At 43.8% G+C, this 17,137-nt stretch overlaps 1 protein-coding gene across 2 annotated transcripts in view; it reads left to right on the top strand.

Annotated features, from left to right (window-relative positions):
• Nucleotides 1-9,077: 9,077 nt before the first annotated feature.
• Nucleotides 9,078-17,137, top strand: part of LOC130283267 (cytochrome P450 4A6-like) — a 33,381-nt gene continuing 25,321 nt past the window's right edge. For both annotated transcript variants that reach the window (XM_056532497.1, XM_056532499.1), the window contains exons 1-2: nt 9,078-9,300; nt 16,097-16,307. In XM_056532497.1, coding sequence (XP_056388472.1) covers nt 16,116-16,307 — 192 coding nt within the window. In that variant the 5' untranslated portion in view covers nt 9,078-9,300; nt 16,097-16,115. The remainder of the gene's footprint in view (nt 9,301-16,096; nt 16,308-17,137) is intronic.

Raw genomic sequence — 17,137 nt, 5'->3', positions numbered from 1 at the left:
ACAACTTACTGGCACCAGTTGAATAAACAAAAAAAAAAACAAAAAAAAATGTTTTCCACCAGAGTACCCCTTTAATGCATTGGACTCCAAACTGTGGACTTCCAGATGTTGCAAAACTACAACTCCCTGCATGCCCGGACAGCCATTTTTGCAACATCTGGAGGTTCATAGTTTGGAGACCACTACATTAAAGTGTCTGCATGACGGTCTTCCTCACTCCTTCAGATTCTGGGCCACTTGTCACTAGTGTTGCTCGCGAATATTCGCAATGCGAATTTTATTCGTGAATATCGCATATTCGCGAATTTGCGAATATTCGCGAATAAAGCACTATATCTTCGTAATTACTAATATTGTTTATTTATTTTTTTTTTTGTACTTTTTTTTTTCACAGTGCACATCCCAGTGATCATCCCTCTCTGCTTCCAGCTTGTGTGGTGTAAAGAAGGCTCTAATACTACTGTGTGAGACTGGCGTGTGCATTTTCGCATTTGCGAATTTTCACTTATGCTAATTATGATTTATGTAAATTTTCGTATATGCTAATTTTCGCATACGCGAATTTGCGCACATGCGAAAATAAAAAGTGAATTTAGCGAATATATGACGAATATTCGTCCATATATTCACGAAATATCGCGAATTCGAATATGGCCTATGCCGCTCAACACTACTTGTCACTTCAAAAAAAATCTTTTGACATGTCCTATAGAAATGTCAAAAATTTTGATCAGTCGGGGTCTAATTGTTCAGACCTCGACCAATTGTTAAAATAAGCGAGAAAACCAAGACAATCACATTGACCTTAGATTGTAAGTTTGACTCCCTTAGCGCGCTCTTCTCCCAGCTAGCACGCGGTCTGAACACTCAGACCCTGACCGATCAAAACTTTTCACATGTCAATAAACAAGCTGTAAACAAGCATAGATCCCGTAGATTGTCGGTTGTCTAGTGAGCCTAAAACAAGGCTCGAGCAACGTGGGCAGGGCTGAACGAACTATTGCTGCATTGGTTGTATGGCCCTTTACTTCCATCATTCCTAGGCCGCACATCCTGCCAACAAAGGTTGTGTTTTTGGCAGGTCAGAACTAGGCCACCAACCGATGAACAAGCGATCACTCGTTCATTGACTGGTCGCAGACCCTATTACACAGGGGAAGGGCGTTATCGACCAGTATGATAGGGCACCAAACAGGAGGACCCACAGGTAGAAGAAAAGCAGGCCAAAGGGAAGTTGGAAAGTCCAAGGTAAAATCCAATACAGGGAAGAAGCAATTAATCCAGAAGAGCAGTCAGACAATGGCTGGATCAGAACACAGAGATAGCAATCGCATATCAGGTAGCAAACAAGATGGAATTATTGGCATAGAAGAAGAGACAGAGCTGAGTCAAATAGAGAGCCAAGCTCATATATTAGCAGTACTAATCCAGCCATTGACTGGCCGATGAGCGAGACCAGCCTAGCCCCTGATTGGTCCTCTAATCAAATTTTCTGATTGGCAATTAGTGTTGAGCGGCATAGGCCATATTCGAATTCGCGATATTTCGCGAATATATGGACGAATATTCGTCATATATTCGCTAAATTCGCATAGTCGTAATATTCGCGGTTTATTTTCGTATATGTGAAAATTAACATAGACCATAATTAACATAAGCAAAATTCGCATATACGAATATTCGCAAATTCAAAAATCAATATACACCAATATTCGCATATGCGCAAATTGGCAAATTACGAAAATGACATAAATCAAAATTCGCATATGCGAAAATTAGCATAAACTATAATTAACATAAGCAAAATTAGCAAATGCGAAAATCAGCATAAACAATTATTCGCATATACAAAAAAAAAAAATTTACAAATGCGAAAATTAACATAACCCAAAATTCGCATATTCGAAAATTAGCAAATGCGAATATTACATTAACCAAAATTCGTTTATGCTAAAATTAGCATACACCATAATTAACATAAGCAAAAAATCGCATATGCGAAAATTAGCATATGCAAAAATTTACATAAACCTGAATTTGTATATGCGAAAATTTGCACGCCAGTCTCACACAGTAGTATTAGAACCTTCTTTACACCACACAAGCTGGAAGCAGAGAGGAATGATCACTGTGATGTTTACTGTGAAAAAAAAATAATAATAATTACAAAAAAAAAAAAAAAATTGAATATTCGTAATTACGAATAAATAGTGCTATATTCGCGAATATTCGCGAATATGTGATATTCGCGAATAAAATTCACATTGCGAATATTCGCGAGCAACACTATTGGCAATCAGCCTGACCTGCCAATTGGGTGTTTGATAATGTCCTGAGATTGCGTGAACAATAGCACAATATAAACATACCACCTGGCCACCTGGCACAATATAAACATACCATCTGGTCCCCTGGCACAATATAAACATACCACCTGGCCACCTGGCACAATATAAACATACCATCTGGCCACCTGGCACAATGTAAACATACCACCTGGTCACCTGGCACAATATAAACATACCATCTGGCCACCTGGCACAATATAAACATACCACCTGGCCACCTGACACAATATAAACATACCATCTGGCACAATATAAACATACCACCTGGTCACCTGGCACAATATAAACATACCATCTGGTCCCCTGGCACAATATAAACATACCATCTGGTCCCCTGGCACAATATAAACATACCACCTGGTCACCTGGCACAATATAAACATACCATCTGGTCCCCTGGCACAATATAAACATACCATCTGGTTCCCTGGCACAATATAAACATACCCTCTGGTCCCCTGGCACAATATAAACATACCACCTGACACAATATAAACATACCACCTGGCACAATATAAACATACCACCTTCCAGCACCACCTAAGGGAAAAGTGCAGCAACATCGGAAAGAAGTCACAAGATTGCAGACAAGATGTTACACGGCCCTATATGGTGAGTGCATTCTACTGATGAGAAGTACACTCCACAGCAATTCTTACTAGTGACTGATGTTGTTTTCTCCAACCAGATAAGGCGGCTATATGCAACCAATTTGTGTACCCAAAACAACCGTAATTAAAGAGGGTGTCTACTCACCATGGAACAGAATCTTGCACCAGAATCCTGATGCAAGGTATTACATTTTAAACCATACCCCCTTTAAAAAAAAAAAAAAAATAATAATAATAATAATCCCTTCTTTTGTCGGACATGGCAGAAAAGGTTTTGTATGGAAATTTTGTGAAAATAGAAAATTTGTCATAACCCAAGAATAATACAATTAAAGGGGTATTCCGGCCAAAGAAATCTTATGCCCTATTCAAAGGATAGGGAATAAGATGTCTGATCATGGGGGGCCCAGCGCTGCGACCCCCCACGATCTCCCTCCAGCACCCGCATTCTATGCCGAGCTGCTGCTCCAGTCTCAGAAACCTCTGTGTTTCCGAGACTGAAGCAGCAGCCCGGCATAGAATGTGGGTGCTGCACGGAGATTGCGGGGGGTTCCAGTGACAGCCCCCCCCCGCGATCAGACATCTTATCCTTTGGATAAAATTAGATGTCTTTGGTCAGAATACCCCTTTAAATCTCTGTTTGGGTCTTTTGGTAAATCTTATTTTCCTGCTTAGAGTTTTGTGGAATAAAAGGCAGGTTGGTAGTGGGGCCTTTCATCCTGCTTCCTAGGCCAAACCAGGTTTTCGAACAAGCCCAGATCAGCACAGGTGCTGAAGACAGCTAGCCACTGGGTCTTTTAAATCAGCTGAAAGTTTGTCTTCAGGCTAAGAGGGACCTGAACCTCTTATGGAAGTTGTAATTCTGAAGACAGCAGCCTAAAAGGACTGTGGGATATGTGTGAGGTAACACATTTTAAGTTTGTTTCATCGGGTGGGTGGCAGTATGCCCCCTGTATGGTGAGGGCAAGTTAATGTGTTTAGTTAGTGCTGGACAAGCAGGTGTCATTTTGTTCTGTTTAAATGTAAATAAAGCTTTTTGTGTGTTTGAAAATAAAGAGCGGATGAAGCCCTGTGTCACTGTCTCAGACTTCTGTTTACTGCCATTTGCTCATCTCTACATTATAAATGTGGATGTACAGGAAGTCACATGACTGGAAAAATTCACTGGGCACTATCATTTAAAAAATAGCTAGTGTAGTGGAGACACATAAAAGTTTTGCTTGTTCGAGGTCAGAGTTTTCAGATCAGTAGAACGAGCCGGGAGTAGTGCATGCTTTGTTTCATGTGACTGAGACAGTCTTATAATAGAAGTCTATTGGGCTGTATTGGTCACCTGGCAAGGAGAGAAGCCTATGGCAGTACCCTTCACTCTCCGCTCATTCTTGTGATTGGTCAGGGTCTGAACACCCAGACCCTGACCAATTAAAACATTTTACATGTCACTAGGACTGATGAAAAGTTTTTTTTTTTATAATGACAGGTACTCTTTGAAGGGGTAATCCAGTGGAATTTTTTTGTTGTGTTAAATCAACTGGTGCCAGAAAGTTAAACAAATTTGTAAATTACTTCTACTTAAAAATCTCAATCATTCCAATGCTTATCAGCTGCTGTATGCTCCACAGGAAGTTCTTTTCTTTTTGAATTTCTTTTTTGTCTGACCACAGTGACCACACCTATCTTTCTCTGGACAGTTCCTGCCATGGACAGAGGTGTCAGCAGAGAGCACTGTCGGTTTGTCGGCAGAAAAGAAATCCAAAATAAAAGTGCTTCCTCTTGAGCATACAGCAGCTGATAAGTACTGGAAGATTTTTAAATTGAAGTAATTTACAAATCTGTTTAACTTTTTGGCACCAGTTGATTTAAAAAAATGTTTTCCACCACAGAACCCCTTTAAATGCTATGCATAGGAAGACTGACAAAGCACAAATGCACAGTAGTGACTGAAGGTAAAATTGTTACCCCGTTGGAGGAAGGAATCCATGCAGTTTGATAGCAGATTGCAGCATATCCAATAATCGGGATGGTCTCTCTGTTTGTAAATATGTATATGCCCTTTGTGCCAGTTATATGTATTGAGTTTGTGTTTTCAGTCTTATCTGAGGTCACAGTTCCAGAGATCTCCGCTTGCGGCTAATGGAGCTAATATATGACATCATTGATTGAAGTAAAACACAATACAGTGATCCCTCAACTTACAATGGCCTCAACATACAATAGTTTCAACATACAATGGTCTTTTCTGGACCATTGTAACTTGAAACCAGACTCAACATACAATGCTATGGAATCTGCGAAACGTGTCAATGGCTGGAAGAACCGACCAATCAGAATGGGCATTTCACTGGTAAAGCCTGTGTATTCCTAAAGTGCATGCACTGACTGGTGTCTGGTAGCGCCCCCTACAGTACAGGGAGGTATTACATGTTCTGTACTCTGTGCCAGGGTTAGCTTCTCCTTTGAACATCAGGTGGGGGCGGCTCCATTTTCCTTTTTTTAAGGACATTGCGTGTTCTGTACAGGACCCTGATGAAGCTTCTGTCCTCTAAATAGACCAGTGTTTCCCAAAGAGGTTGCCTCCAGCTGTTGCAAAACTACAACTCCCAGCATGCTGTCCGGGCATGCTGGGAGTTGTAGTTTTGCAACAGCTGGAGGCACCCTGGTTGGGAAACACTGAAATAGACAGTGACTACAGCTCCCAGCAGATCTTTATTACTTTTATATGTAAGGATTTGCTTTATCTGTATTAGTTATCTACTTATTTATCTTTAATCCTCACTTTTTCCTATTTTTGGATGACATTTTGGGGCTTCAGAACCAATTACCAGGTTTCCATAGAGTTATGGTCTCAACATACGATGGTTTCAACATACAATGGTCGTCCTGGAACCGATTAATATTGTAACTTGAGGGACCACTGTATAGGGGAGATTAGAGGAACAGTTGGCGAGTTGCCCATAGCAACCAATCAGATCACTTCTTTCATTTTCCAGATGCCTTTTCAAAAATGAAAGAAGCCATCTGATTGGTTGCTATGGGCTATTTTTTTTTTCTCTACACATGTTTTGATAAATTTCCCCCTAATAATTTGGATGGGAACTAAGCCAAAGCAGTCTCAGCCTTGTATAGCATATATATATATATATATATATATATATATATATATATATATATAGCAGCAACAGTATAGCCCAGTGGTCTTCAACCCGCGGACCTCCAGATGTTGCAAAACTACAACTCCCAGCATGCCCGGACAGCTGTTGGCTGTCCGGGCATGCTGGGAGTTGTAGTTTTGCAACAGCTGGAGGCACCCTGGTTGGAAAACACTGACATAGACAGTGATTTACAGCTCCCAGCAGATCTTTCTTACTTTTATATATATGTTCTTGCTTTATCTGCATTAGTTATCTACTTATTAGTCTTTAATCCTCACGTTTTCCTATTTTTGGATGACATTTTGGTGGCTTCAGAACCAATTACCAGGTTTCCATAGAGTTATGGTCTCGACATACGATGGTTTCAACATACAATGGTCGTCCTGGAACCAATTAATATTGTAACTTGAGGGACTATTGTATAGAAGAATCTTATTCATCTGGCACTACTGATCCCCTGAGAAGTGCAGCAGGTAGCTAAGGAAGGAGGCAGGTGTTCCGGTCCCTGCTGGACAGCTAGGCGGTGCTCAGAGTATAGTGTAGATACAATAAATAAAACAAAGCAGAAGAAAAGACTCGGCAACTAACCACTGCTGTAGAACGCGTGGACTTTATTCCATGTAGCGGATCATGACACAGTCCATGTCGGGAAAGGGGGGTAGAAGAGGCAGGGGGTACAGGTGGGACAGCGCAGTTTCGTGCCGACTGGGCACTTTCTCAAGCCACATGAACTCTTAGATTGCATGCACTGAACAATGCTATGCCATAACATAGCAGTGATCAGTGTTATCGGTGCTTGATTGTTGCTGAGGTATCCTGGAGCATCCTAGCAATGATCGGACGATGAGGAGGCAGGTAAGGACCTCTCAGCTGATCGGGACACCGCGGTTTTACTGAAGTAGTCCCAATCAGCGGGGATTGATCGTCTTCTATTTCAGACACCACAATCAACAATCTAAGGTGTTAATGCCAGGCATCACCACGATCGGTGATTTCTGGTATTAGACACAGGTACCCACGGCTGGTAACTGCTGAGCTCCTGAGCTCGCGTCATAAAAGGGGAGCGGGCGCAGGGTGTACAGGTACGTCCTGCATCCTTAAGAGGTTAAAGACCTTTTGTAATATGGTTGTTTAATAAAATTTTGAATATTTAATAAAGAAAACGGCTTCTGAAAATCTCCCACTAGGGGTCCCAATACCTACTGGGACACTAACCAGACCTGCAGCAGTATCAGGCTTGTCCATTAGTCATGGACAAGAAATGACTCATGGACAAGGCTGCATGAGCAGACACACCAATCACCTCCCACCTCCTCAAGGGAGGGACACGCCCCCTTCCACCACACACCAATCACCTCCCACCACCACAAGGGAGGGTTGTGAGCTAAAGAAAAGGGGGATTTTTTTTATAATAAATATAGGTGATAGAGGCATAAAAATTACATGTACATTGTCAGGATCAGGTACTGAGTAACATATTCATTTTTATTATGTGGGATCTGACATACACTTTAAAGGAAAACTGTCATATGTTTTGTCCCGCACTATCCACGGGTATCTGTGGATAGTGCGGGAGACGCTGAACATTTTGAGTTTGCCCGTTATAGCTGGTTTTCGGTATATTCAAATTAGCTGCTAACTGGCATGGGCAGGGTTACTGCCTTCAACTGGCACTGTGACGTAAACGCTGAAGACAGCTTTCGGGTATAGTAGGAAATCCTGCACATGCGCAGTATCGTCCAGGACTCGGCCGAGATGAGACGGAGAGTGTAAGACAACGTATGAATATTCATTAGCCAGGTGGTGCTGCGGGCCGGGCGGCGGTTACGTCACAGTGCCAGTTAAAGGCAGTAACCCCGCCTGTGCCAGTTAGCAGCTAATTTGAATATACCGAAAACCAGCTATAAGGGGGCGAACGGATCCGGGCAAGGTAGGACTCAAAATGTTCAGCGTCTCCCGCACTATCCACAGATACCCGTGGATAGTGCGGGACAAAACATATGACAGTTTTCCTTTAAAGCGTACTCGTCAGATCCAACAAAAAAACTTTTTTTTAAATATATCACTCAGTACCAATCCTGACCATGTACATCTAATTTTTATGTATCCAGCTGTTTTTTTTTTATTACGCTTTTAAAGGAGTAGTCCGGCGCGCACTTTTCCCATTTTATCCCGTCCGGGCTGCAAAATAAAAGAAAGTAAACTTTCTCTTACTTGCCAACGAGCCCCCGGAGCTCCGGTACACTCCGGTACAGGTGTTCGGTCCCCGGGCTGTATTCTTCTTACTTCCTGTTAGCCCGGCACGTCACACGGAGCTTCAACCTATCACCGCCGCAGCGATGTCCCGACTACTCCTTTAATTTAGCTCCCTAGTCTGAATTCCTCTCAAAGGGAGGGGGCTTGGCCTCACGGTGCAGGTCTCCGCCCCCTCCCTCAGTATGCCGTCTGCTCACATCTCCCCTAGCATTAGTAAAACTACAACTCCCAGCTTGTCCTCACTGACAGTAGTGGGACACAAGCTGACAGTGGGAGGATTTTTCATCCAGCTATGAGCCCTGCGCTCACAGCTGTCAATCAAGGAAATGTGTCCATGACATAGGTGATGACGCATGGACACAGCAGGACTAGTATGTGTCCAAGCAGGCAGGGGGGGCAGTTGTTTGACTGGCTTTTTCAGCATGAAATACTGAAAAATTTCTAATGAAAGCAATTGCAAAACCTATTGGTTATACATGCTGTACAACATATCAAAAGTTTTGTATCTGACAGTGCCCATTTAAGAGATGCTTGAAAAAGAAAAATGGAGGGGGAATATTTTTCTCTAATTCTTGAGTAAATTGAGCCAGAGGTGTCTAAGGGGTCTGAGGGTTATCTTTACCCCAACCAGGGGTTCGTCAGAATACAGATGAGAGATGACACTATAGGGATAAAGGAACCACAGACAATTTAGGGGGGACAGTCTCGGTATGGTAAATCCATCTTTAGATTGTTAGCACACATAGGATCATACTATATTTTTTATGCAAATCAAACACTGTAGATAGCTCACTCCCCCATACTACAAACCACCTGTGCTCAGGCTGGCCGGCAGCATTCCCGGACCAAATTAAGCAATTCAGAGAGGAGTCCAGCGCAAGCGTGCAGTAAAACCACAATGCTTCATTAAAGGATCATTGGATACAGGACAAGGTACAGGACAAACACCAAAGCATTTCGGATCATGCAGAATCCTTAGTCATGGCATAACAAACAATTAAAAACTGAAAGATTAAATAGTCTGTAAGGTGTCACGCTCATTAAAGGGGTACTCCGGCGCTAAGACATCTTATCTCCTATCCAAAGGATAGGGGATAAGATGCCTGATTGCGGGGGTCCCACTGATGGGAACCCCCAGTGACATTGCACACAGCACCCCATTGCAATCAGTCCCCAGAGCATGTTCGCTCTGGGTCTGATAACTGGCGATCACGGGGCCGGAGCATTGTGACGTCACGCTCCACCCCCTCAATGCAAGCCTATGGGAGGGGGCGTGGCAGCTGTCACCTTAAGGACTAAAAACTATTTTCATTTTTGCACTTTGGTTTTCTCATCCTCACATTCTAAAAATCATAACACGTTAAATGTTGCACCTAAAAACACGCCATTTTGAAACTTCTTAGGGCTTCCGTTTCTACACAGTGCACTTTTCGGTACAAATGGCACCTTATCTTTATTCTGTAGGTTCATACGGTTACAAGGATACCCAATTTATGTAGGTTTTATTTTATTTTACTACTTTAAAATTATAACTACATGCACCAAAATTTGAATGTTTAACCCCTTAAGGACAATGGACGTACTCCTACGCCCCCATTTCCGAGTCCTTAAGGACCGAGGACGTAGGAGTACGTCCTGTCCTTTCCCGGCCCCCTGCCGCTAGCCGGAGGGGAGCCGGTGCCCGATGCCTGCTGAAATCGTTCAGCAGGCATCGCGGCATATCCCCCAGGGGGGTAATTATGCCCCCCCATGTCGGCGATGGCCGCAGATCGCTGGACAATTCAGTCCAGCGATCTGCGGCGATTCCGGGTCAATCGGGTCTCCAGTGACCCGGTGACCCAGAATTACAGGCTGTTCGGGGCCGTCTCCGACGGCCCCGAACAGCCAGAGCCTGCAGGGGTGAGGTGGCACTGGTGCCACCTCACGATCGCCCTGATTCGTCGGCCGGATTACCGGCCGACGAATCAGGGCGCCTGCTGCGGGTGTCACTCCCGCACCCGCTCCGCCCCTCTTCCGGAGGACGTGAGCGGGTGCGGGACGTGCACCCCTGGTGCTGGGGACCCCGATCCCCGGCGTTAATGTTGGGATCGGGGCCCCAGGAGCGACGGCGGCGGCGGGACTGACCTGTGCGGCGATCAAGCAGCAGCAGGAGGTGAGTGACAGCCTCCTGCTGTTGCTTAGCAACAGCTACCAGCATGCAAAAAGGGCATGCTGGGAGCTGTAGTTATGCAACAGGAGGAGGCAGACCACCACAACTCCCAGCATGCACTTATGGGCATGCTGGGACTTATGGTTTTGCAACAGCTGGAGGCACATTCTTTCTATGTAAAAGTGTACCTTCAGCTGTTGTGTAACTACAACTCCCAGCTTGCACAAACAGCTTAAGGGCATGCTGGGAGTTGTAGTGGTGCATCTGCTGGTTGCATAACTACAACTCCCAGCATGCCCGTTGGCTGTCGGTGACTGCTGAGAGTTGTAGTTTTGCAACAGCTGAAGGCACACTGAGTTAAGTAGCAAACCAGTGTGTCTCCAGCTGTTGCATAACTACAATCCCCAGCCAAAGTAGTATGCCTCCGGCTGTTGCATAACTACAACACCCAGCATGCCCTTCCGCTGTCCGTACATGCTGGGGGTTGTAGCTTTTGCAACAGCTGAAGGCACACTGGTTGCAAAACACTGAGTTTGTTGTCAAACTCGGTGTTTCACAACCTGTGTGTCTCCAGCTGTTGCAAAACTACAACTCCCAGCATGCACTGAGACCGTACATGCTGGGAGTTGTAGTTTTGCAACAGCTGGATGTCCCCCCCCAATGTGAATGTACAGGGTACACTCACATGGGCGGAGGATTACAGTAAGTATCCGGCTGCAAGTTTGAGCTGCAGCAAATTTTCTGCTGCAGCTCAAGCTGCCAGCGAGAAACTACTGTGAACCCCCCGCCCGTGCGACTGTACCCTAAAAACACTACACTAACACACAATAAAATAAAAAGTAAAAAAACACTACATATACACATACCTCTACAATAAAAATGAAAAACGTCTGGTACGCCACCGTTTCCAAAACGGAGCCTCCAGCTGTTGCAAAACTACAACTCCCAGCATGCACTGATAGACCGTACATGCTGGGAGTTGTAGTTTTGCAACAGCTGGATGTTCCCCCCCCCCCAATGTGAACGTACAGGGTACACTCACATGGGCGGAGGATTATAGTAAGTATCCGGCTGCAAGTTTGAGCTGAGGCAAATTTTCTGCCGCTGCTCAAACTGCCAGCGAGAAACTACTGTGAACCCCCGCCTGTGCGACTGTACCCTAAAAACACTACACTACACTAACACACAATAAAATAAAAAGTAAAAAACACTACATATACACATACCCCTACACAGCCCCCCTCCCCTCCCCAATAAAAATGAAAAACGTCTGGTACGCCACTGTTTCCAAAACGGAGCCTCCAGCTGTTGCAAAACAACTACTCCCAGTATTACCAGATAGCCACTGACTGTCCAGGCATGCTGGGACTTTTACAACAGCTGGAGGCACCCTATTTGGGAATCACTGGCGTAGAATACCCCTATGTCCACCCCTATGCAATCCCTAATTTAGGCCTCAAATGCGCATGGCGCTCTCACTTTGGAGCCCTGTCGTATTTCAAGGCAACAGTTTAGGGTCACATATGGGGTATCGCCGTACTCGGGAGAAATTGTGTTACAAATTATGGGGGGTATTTTTTGCTATTACCCTTTTTAAAAATCAAACATTTTTGGGAAACCAACATTTTAGGTAAAATTTTTTTTTTTTTTTACATATGCAAAAGTTGTGAATCACCTGTGGGGTATTAAGGTTCACATTACCCCTTGTTACGTTCCCCGAGGGGTCTAGTTTCCAAAATGGTATGCCATGTGGTTTTTTTTTTGCTGTCCTGGCACCATAGGGGCTTCCTAAATGCGGCATGCCCCCAGAGCAAAATTTGCTTTCAAAAAGCCAAATGTGACTCCTTCTCTTCTGAGACCTGTAGTGCGCCAGCAGAGCACTTTTCACCCCCATATGGGGTGTTTTCTGAATCGGGAGAAATTGGGCTTCAAATTTTGGGGGGTATTTTCTGCTATTATCCTTTTTAAAAATGTAAAATTTTTGGGAAACCAAGCATTTTAGGTAAAACATTTTTTTTTTTTTTTACATATGCAAAAGTCGTGAATCACCTGTGGGGTATTAAGGTTCACTTTACCCCTTGTTACGTTCCCTGAGGGGTCTATACCAAAATGGTATGCCATGTGTTTTTTTTTTGCTGTCCTGGCACCATAGGGGCTTCCTAAAGGTGACATGCCCCCCAAAAACCATTTGACGCTCCTTCCCTTCTGAGCCCTCTACTGCGCCCGCCGAACAATTAACATAGACATATGAGGTATGTGCTTACTCGAGAGAAATTGGGTTTCAAATACAAGTAAAATTTTTTTCCTTTTTACCCCTTGCAAAAATTCAAAAATTGGGTCTACAAGAACATGCGAGTGTAAAAAATGAAGATTGTGAATTTTCTCCTTCACTTTTCTGCTATTCCTGTGAAACACCTGAAGGGTTAATACACTTATTGAATGTCATTTTGAATACTTTGGGGGGGTGTAGTTTTTATAATGGGGTCATTTATGGGGTATTTCTAATATGAAGACCCTTCAAATCCACTTCAAACCTGAACTGGTCCATGTAAAATAGCGAGTTTGAAAATTTTGTGAAAAATTTCCAAATTGCTGCGGAACTTTGAAGCCCTCTGGTGTCTTCCAAAAGTAAAAACTCATAAATTTTATGATGCAAACATAAAGTAGACATATTGTATATGTGAACCCAAAAATGTTTTATTTTGAATATCCATTTCCCTTACAAGCAGAGAGCTTCAAAGTTAGAAAAATTCAAAATTTTCATTTTTTTCATCAAATTTTGGGATTTTTCACCAAGAAAGGATGCAAGTTACCATAAAATTTTACCACTAAGTTAAAGTAGAATATATCACGAAAAAACAATCTCGGAATCAGAATGATAACTAAAAGCATTCCAGAGTTATTAATGTTTAAAGTGACAGTGGTCAGAATTGCAAAAAACGCTCCGGTCCTTAAGGTATAAAATGGCCTGGTCCTTAAGGGGTTAAAATTGTCATCTTCTGACCCTTATAACTTTTTAATTTTTCTGCGTACGGGGCGGTATGAGGGCTAATTTTTCCCTGTTGGCACATTTACCCCGTTCCAGTTTACCCCAGGTTACAACATTCAAGGTGTCTAGCCATGGACTTCCTAAGTCATCCTGCTAATTCTCCAGAGTTCCAATAGTCTTAAGTGCCTTAAAGTGGTGTAGTTAAAAAAAAATCATTAGTCAGTGCCATCTTGTTTAGGAAAATTTCAATAGAAGAAAAGAAAGTAGGTGGCAACTCACCAAGCGTAGCTTTAGGCTTCTTTTATTATGGCAGGTGAACATACAAGGGCAAACTCACATGAATGAGCGACGTCCGTTTCACACAATACTGTGCTTCTTCTGGCTCAACAAATTTAGGAAAATGTAAAATGTGAGATAGCCAATGTTTTCAGTCAGACCAGTAAAATGTGAAATAGTAAATGTGTATGGACAGAAAATGTGTATTTCTAGTTAGCTATGAAATGTAGTAGCTAGTAATGTCTTTAGTCAAACAAATAATGCTCTCAGTCAGGATGTCTTTATGCATGTATATCTCTTGTCTGACTTTCTACTGTGTATGAGGGGCCCTTTAGGACGGAAGGAGTACCTTGTTACAATTTATGTTCAATGTCTTCTGCTGTACGGTAGGTACACGAAAGAATAAAGAGGTACCTTGTAGGACAAATTTGTACACAGAAGGAGTCTGTATGTTGCTTGCTGTACCCCTCCGTTGTGTCAGTAGGTACACTAAAGAATAAAGAGGTACCTTGTAGGAAAAATTTTGACTCAGGGCCGGCCTTAGGTGTTCAGGCGCCCTGTGCGAGCTAACCTTGTGGCATCCCCCCCCCCATTACCCCATAAACATACACAAAGAGGAAAAAAATCTTTGTAACAAATATTTTCACCAGTCCCCCTTCACCAGTCCCATGTTCCTAATACTCAGTCCCCTGTCACTCATAATCAGACCATCTCCCCCCCCCTTCACCCCTTAATCAGACCCTCCCCCCTTCACCAGTCCTCCTTAATCAGAATTAGGTTGGCAGTATAAGTCCCCGCACATTAGGTTGGCAGTACAGTTCCCCCACATTAGGTTGGCAGTACAGTTCCTCCACATTAGGTTGGCAGTAAAGTTCCCCCACGTTAGGTTCGCAGTACAGTTCCTCCACATTAGGTTGGCAGTATAGTTCCCCCACATTAGGTGCAGTACAGTTCCCCCACATTAGGTGCAGTACAGTTCTCCACATTAGGTGCAGTACAGTTCCCCCACATTAGGTGCAGTATAGTTCCCCACATTAGGTGCAGTATTGTTCCCCCACATTAGGTGCAGTATAGTTCCCCCACATTAGGTGCACTATAGCTCCCCCACATTAGGTGCAGTATAGTTCCCCCACATTAGGTTGGCAGTATAGTTCCCCACTTTAGGTGCAGTATAGTTCCCCACATTAGGTGCAGTACAGTTCCCCACATTAGGTGCAGTACAGTTCCACCGCATTAGGTGCAGTATAGTTCCCCCCACATTTTGTTGGCAGTATAGTTCCCCACTTTAGGTGCAGTACAGTTCCCCACATTAGGTGCAGTACAGTTCCCCACATTAGGTGCAGTACAGTTCTCCCACATTAGGTGCAGTATAGTTCCCCCACATTAGGTGCAGTACAGTTCCCCACATTAGGTGCAGTACAGTTCCACCGCATTAGGTGCAGTATAGTTCCCCCCACATTTTGTTGGCAGTATAGTTCCCCACTTTAGGTGCAGTACAGTTCCCCACATTAGGTGCAGTACAGTTCCCCACATTAGGTGCAATATAGTTCCCCCACATTAGGTGCAGTATAGTTCCCTCACATTGGGTTGGCAGTATAGTTCCCCACATTAGGTGCAGTATAGTTCCCCACATTAGGTGCAGTACAGTTCCCCACATTAGGTGCAGTACAGTTCCACCGCATTAGGTGCAGTATAGTTCCCCCCACATTTTGTTGGCAGTATAGTTCCCCACTTTAGGTGCAGTACAGTTCCCCACATTAGGTGCAGTACAGTTCCCCACATTAGGTGCAGTACAGTTCCCCCACATTAGGTGCAGTACAGTTCTCCACATTAGGTGTAGTACAGTTCCCCTACAGACATACAGCCTTCAGCATTATAGTGTATGGCTGGAGGCAGTATGCCTATTTACTGCCCCACTTTAGTGTTCCGACCACCGCTCTTCCAGTCCGGGGACCCGGGTTACGATCTTCTGCTATGGCCCATGGGTGTACCGGCTGGAAGAAGCGTTACTAAACGTGAAACAGTCTGTCCCAGTTACGTTCCCCACCACCGCTCTGACACAAGCTTGTAATGCCTGACAACTATCAATAAAACGTTGTACGGATGGTGAGTGCAATCCCTGTTTTTCTTGTCTACATGGATTATAACTTCACCCCTTTCTCCCTCGGCATTATCCGGTTTGCTATGTTTATTAATCACTGGGCTGTTTGTGCTTATTTGCATATGTACATGCCTTTCTCTTCACTCTAAATATTGCCCTATAGACTTTTGAGACTATAACTCCTAGTCAGTAATACTTATCCCTGGTTGAACAGCACAGAACTTATTCCAGCCATGCCCTCTTCCATGCTGCCCGGTGTCTTCTCCCTGAGCCCCTTTGACCTCTTGTACTATGCAGCCTCCCTGTGCGCCCTGTACCTGCTCTACAAAGTCTCCAGTCTCTACCTGAGACAGAAGAACCTGGAGAGAGTGTTCAGTGCTTTCCCAGGCCCAAAACGTCACTGGCTGTATGGCAACGTCCATGAGGTAGGTGGCATATAAATCTTTTGACTTGCTTTCCCACTGACTTGAAACATTTGAGTTCATGTTTTACCTAAAGTTTTGCAGATGAAGCTGAGCTAACATTGTCACATATCTCTTTGGGGCTGATTTGTTAATACACTGATAACTTGATTTTCAAATGCACAGGGGTGTATTTACCATAGAGGCAGATTATGCCTTTGCTATGGGGCACTTGTTCTGGTTGCTCTCATTCCTTTCTCAGTTGGTAAGAAAATGTGCAGAACTCCTATCTTCAAATCAACAAATTAATGAGGGGGAGGGGGGGGGGGGGTATTGACCAATAGGTCATAGAAAGACAAGGGAAATATACACCAGACCTTTCTGTCCTGTGGGGCAAATTCAGACGCCATAATAGATGGCTCATTTTGACCTTTGATACGGGGCCACTCTCTTCTATGTACACCACTGGTGATTCAGTAGATTTCTGATATACTTCTATCTACTACAATATCTGATATACTTTTGTGGAAGGGCAGGCTAACAGTTCGTGACGCCAGGGTTACAGAAACTACTGAATTTCATTCAGGAACTTGCAAAAAATATACAGGAAGAGTTCAACAGAAGTGCAATCTTTTCTGGAGTTTGCTGCAGGCATCAAAGTTGCTTCAGGGCACTTTGTGACTTCTTGCTTGCTGAATTATGTTTGAACACTCCTGAATTGGGTTGCTTAGCTTATATGAGACTTGGGAGCTGACAGACACTGACTCTATTCTCCACATAGGTTTTAGTGTTGAGCGGCATAGGCCATATTCGAATTTGCGAATATTCGCGAATATATGTACGAATATTCGTCA

The sequence above is a fragment of the Hyla sarda genome, chromosome 7 (assembly GCF_029499605.1).
Source record: "Hyla sarda isolate aHylSar1 chromosome 7, aHylSar1.hap1, whole genome shotgun sequence".
Classification (NCBI taxonomy): Eukaryota; Metazoa; Chordata; class Amphibia; order Anura; family Hylidae; genus Hyla; species Hyla sarda.
This window is presented reverse-complemented; position numbering and strand designations above follow the sequence as displayed.